The sequence below is a fragment of the Anomaloglossus baeobatrachus genome, chromosome 12 (genome assembly GCF_048569485.1).
Source record: "Anomaloglossus baeobatrachus isolate aAnoBae1 chromosome 12, aAnoBae1.hap1, whole genome shotgun sequence".
Lineage (NCBI taxonomy): Eukaryota > Metazoa > Chordata > Amphibia > Anura > Aromobatidae > Anomaloglossus > Anomaloglossus baeobatrachus.
Genome location: NC_134364.1, coordinates 12,408,186 through 12,412,319, shown reverse-complemented (window position 1 = coordinate 12,412,319; position 4,134 = coordinate 12,408,186). Strand labels below are relative to the sequence as shown.

Genomic DNA, 4,134 nt, shown 5'->3' with positions numbered 1-4,134 from the left:
AATTTCCTGCATAAAATCCGGTTTCCAGGCAGCCGAGCGTCTGATTACAGGGAGCCGGCGCACTGATAAATGTTAATGAATTTCCCCTATTAATATGAAGAACGCTCGGCTGTGAATCACGCCACCATGGAGATGAGGAGCTGCGGTGTCACCCACAGGCGACAAGCACACTGCGATATTAAGGGGGCATCTGGATGGGGTCCAGTCCCCGGATATACTGCAGTTCCCCTACACAACTTTTACCTGAGGGAGAAGCAATAAAGGGGCTGCAGTGCTACCCAGCATTTCACTATATGGAACAGCACGGCAGACAATACTATGTATAGCCATGAACCTGACTTAGACCCTGGACACTTCGTGACCCTCGCGATGAACCTGACTGAGGCCTAGGACACCCCCTGACCCTTACGATGAACTTGACTGAGGCCTAGGACACCCCCTGACCCTCACGATGAACCTGACTGAGGCCTAGGACACCCCCTTACCCTCACGATGAACCTGACTGAGACCGAGGACACCTCCTGACCCTCGTGGTGAACCTGACTGAGGCCTAGGACACCTCCTGACCCTCGTGGTGAACCTGACTGAGGCCTAGGACACCTCCTGACCCTCGTGGTGAACCTGACTGAGGCCTAGGACACCTCCTGACCCTCGTGGTGAACCTGACTGAGGCCTAGGACACCTCCTGACCCTCGTGATGAACCTGACTGAGGCCTAGGACACCTCCTGACCCTCGTGGTGAACCTGACTGAGACCTAGGACACCTCCTGACCCTCGTGGTGAACCTGACTGAGGCCTAGGACACCTCCTGACCCTCGTGATGAACCTGACTGAGGCCTAGGACACCCCCTGACGTTTGCTGGTGAATGGTGCCCTATGAATAGATTTGGTGAGGTCATCTGGTGACAATGCCATGTTGATCCACATTGCTTTCCGTTGATATTGTGCATACTGAGCTCTGCTACATCTGTGTGTACGAGGTTATTCATCAGCCTCTCCTCTTCTTGTTCTGTAGGATATGAGGGCGTCCCAGAATTCTTTGGAGAACTCTTGAATCACATCACCGCCATCCTTCAACGGCCAGAGGTGAACGCGAATAAGCCCCCCTCAGAACAGTTAACGACGGCCGTCATGTGCTGCGCCCCCGCTGCTCGGATAGACCCCTGGATGGTGGAGAACGATGGAGCCGTGAAACTGCAAAGCCAAAGACTAGGGTGCAACTCCGCCGTGTCCCCCAGCTTCCAGAAGCACTGCGTGGCCTCACTGACAACAAAGGCATCCTCCCAGTAGCCCTGCGATCTGCAGTCCCAGCAAGTAAACGGTTAACAGCCAGACTGTGAAACATTCGAGATCTGAGAACTGTGGATTGGGGCAAATCTGCGGCATCGCACTCAACCGGGCGTCAAATATGAGGGGGGTTTCTGGATAAAACAATCTCCAATTGATACCAGAATCCCCGCAGATCTAAGACGACCGGAAGGAAAAAAAAAAGTGCGTTAATGAATATTGGAATCGTACATAATAGAATTTTTTTTTTTTTGCAAATGTTCTATAAAAAATGGAAATATTTTTAAAGAGAAATTTTATTCTGATAGAAAACCCTACAATGACGGGAGCGGCGGCAGACTTCGCGCCAGACACTTCATTATTTTTATTTTTTTTTCATTTCTTCTGTCTAAACTCTTCTAGGTCCTCCGGCGCTTTCTTGAGTTAGTTCAGTGATATTTTTTTTGCCTAGATTATAAGGACTTTGGATGAATCATCCTCCTCGTATAATTCGAGACGGACTGTTCTAGGTGAAGCACGACCAAACACCTCCCAGCAGGCGGGACAGTAAATTCTGCACCACCACCCGCGGGACTGACGCCGCGCCGACCGCTTATTTCCACCACGCGTGCAGACGGACGGACAGCTCTTCTACTTCAGTTTTATAGAAAAATAACTAAAAGAAAAAAAGATAATGTATATATTGTCAAAATGATCCTGCTGATTAAAAACAGATGTACTCCGTTACCTGAGGGTCGCTGCCTTTTTAGATTTTATTTTCAGAAAATGCAACAGCAGAGCCGAGGAATCCCAGCAGCCGGAGATACCATGGTTGGAGGGCACTGGTGGTCTTTTTTTGATTGGCGCCACTGATACGAGGTGAGTCTCTTTGGAATATGTTTACACTGCACGCCGGCCATTATAAGGCTGCAGAGATTACACCATTGACCTCGGCAGCACAAGCCTGGTCTACAAAGGACAATGTGCCGCCGAGTGCCATGGTCTTTTGCCGCCGCGTGCCATGGTCTTTTGCCGCCGAGTGCCATGGTCTTTTGCGCAGCACAGAAGCTCACGTCACCCGATTGTGAAATCATCGCTATTAAGAAAATTCATTTTCGATAATTTTTCTGTGGAAATGCAGCTTTACGCTGGATCCCATAATCCGGGTTCAATCTGGAACTGATCTGGAGTAAATCTGGATTTTCTTCGGCGCTCCATTGGGAGACCCAGACGATTGGGTGTATAGCACTGCCTCCGGAGGCCACACAAAGCAATTACACTAAAAAGTGTAAGGCCCCTCCCCTCCTGGCTATACACCCCCAGTGGGATCACTGGCTCACCAGTTTTCTGCTTTGTGCGAAGGAGGTCAGACATCCACGCATAGCTCCACTGTTTAGTCAGCAGTAGCTGCTGACTATATCGGATGGAAGAAAAGAGGGCCCATATGGGGCCCCCAGCATGCTCCCTTCTTACCCCACTTGTGGTTTGTAAGGTTGAGGTACCTATTGCTGGTACGGAGGCTGGAGCCCACATGCTGTTTTCCTTCCCCATCCCCCTGAGGGGCTCTGAGGAAGTGGGATCTTACCGGCCACCAAGCCCTGAGGCCGGGCTCCATCCACAGACCCATAGAACCTGCTGGATGTGGAGCGGGAGTGCCGTTCAGGGACAAGGCCCTGCAACTTTCAGGTACTCTGTGTCCCCGTATGACAGGCCACGCACATCCCAGACTTGCTGGGTGTGCTAGTGCGCCGGGGACTGTAGCGCTGTGCGCTGGGCTTATAGTCCCCGCAGATTACTGGGGGACTTTGTGTGTGGATCGCCGCGCCGACCGCCCCTGGAGCGGCGGCGCAGCTGCGACTTGTAGTGCGCCGGGGACGTGCCGACCGCGCTTTTACGGCGGCGGCGCTTCTAACTTTAGTTCCCGGTTTGTTCTGCGGCCTAGCTCCGCTTCGTTAACGCCCCCCACCCTGTCAATCAGGGTAGGGGAGAGACGTTGTTCAATCGGCAGCGCCGAGGGCTGGAGCACGATTTACATGCTCCAGCCCTCTCACTGAGCACAGTAGGACACAGGCTTCGCGCTTTTTCTCTGTGCACGCCCTAGGCCCGCCCCCAGGCTTGCAGCTCCCCAGGACGCCGGCAGCCATTATACACATGCAGAAACAGCAGAAAAAAAGTCTTTAAATTTGCCTTATATTACATCATATCCCATGGCCCAAGAACCACCAACACCGAAAGTTGCACATAGAAAAACTTTAATTGGTTGGGTCAAGCATATAAATATTACATGGGATATAAAAATTGTGACAAGTAAGAAGGTTAAATGACACATAAGAGCGAATAAAGAACCCCATGTGGGGCTGCATGGATCAAATTAGGTGCACACAAAAGGGTGTACTCCCAGCAGGGCCAGTGTAAGTGCCTTTTACAAAACGCAGGTTCACCTAATCAAGAACTCTAGGCACATTACAAATAAATGAACAGGAATATATTCCCAGCAGAGCCAGTGTAAGTGCCTATACAAAAGATAAATTCACAGTCAGTGACAGAATAACACTTTAATAGATGACAATAGGCATGTTACTCACACACATCATCCGGTGAACAGGGATGTGTTCCCAGCAAGGTCAGTGTAAATGCCATTGCAATAAACAGGTTCACAGTGAGTGATAGAGTAACACTTAAGTATATGAACATAGGCACACTGCCCAGGCATCTAGTCCAATGGACAGGGATATATTCCCAGCAGGGCCAGTGTACGTGCCTATATCATAAACAGGTTCACAGCAAATGACAGAGTAACACTTTAGTGCATGACAATAGGCACATTACACAAACACATGGTCCAGCGAACAGGGAAGTATTCCCAGC

General features: G+C 50.5%; 1 protein-coding gene across 1 annotated transcript in view; it reads left to right on the top strand.

Annotated features, from left to right (window-relative positions):
• Nucleotides 1-2,013, top strand: part of ITPK1 (inositol-tetrakisphosphate 1-kinase) — a 137,313-nt gene extending 135,300 nt beyond the window's left edge. The window contains exon 11 of the mRNA XM_075329568.1: nt 1,016-2,013. Coding sequence (XP_075185683.1) covers nt 1,016-1,290 — 275 coding nt within the window. The 3' untranslated portion in view covers nt 1,291-2,013. The remainder of the gene's footprint in view (nt 1-1,015) is intronic.
• The last annotated feature ends 2,121 nt before the right edge of the window (nt 2,014-4,134 follow it).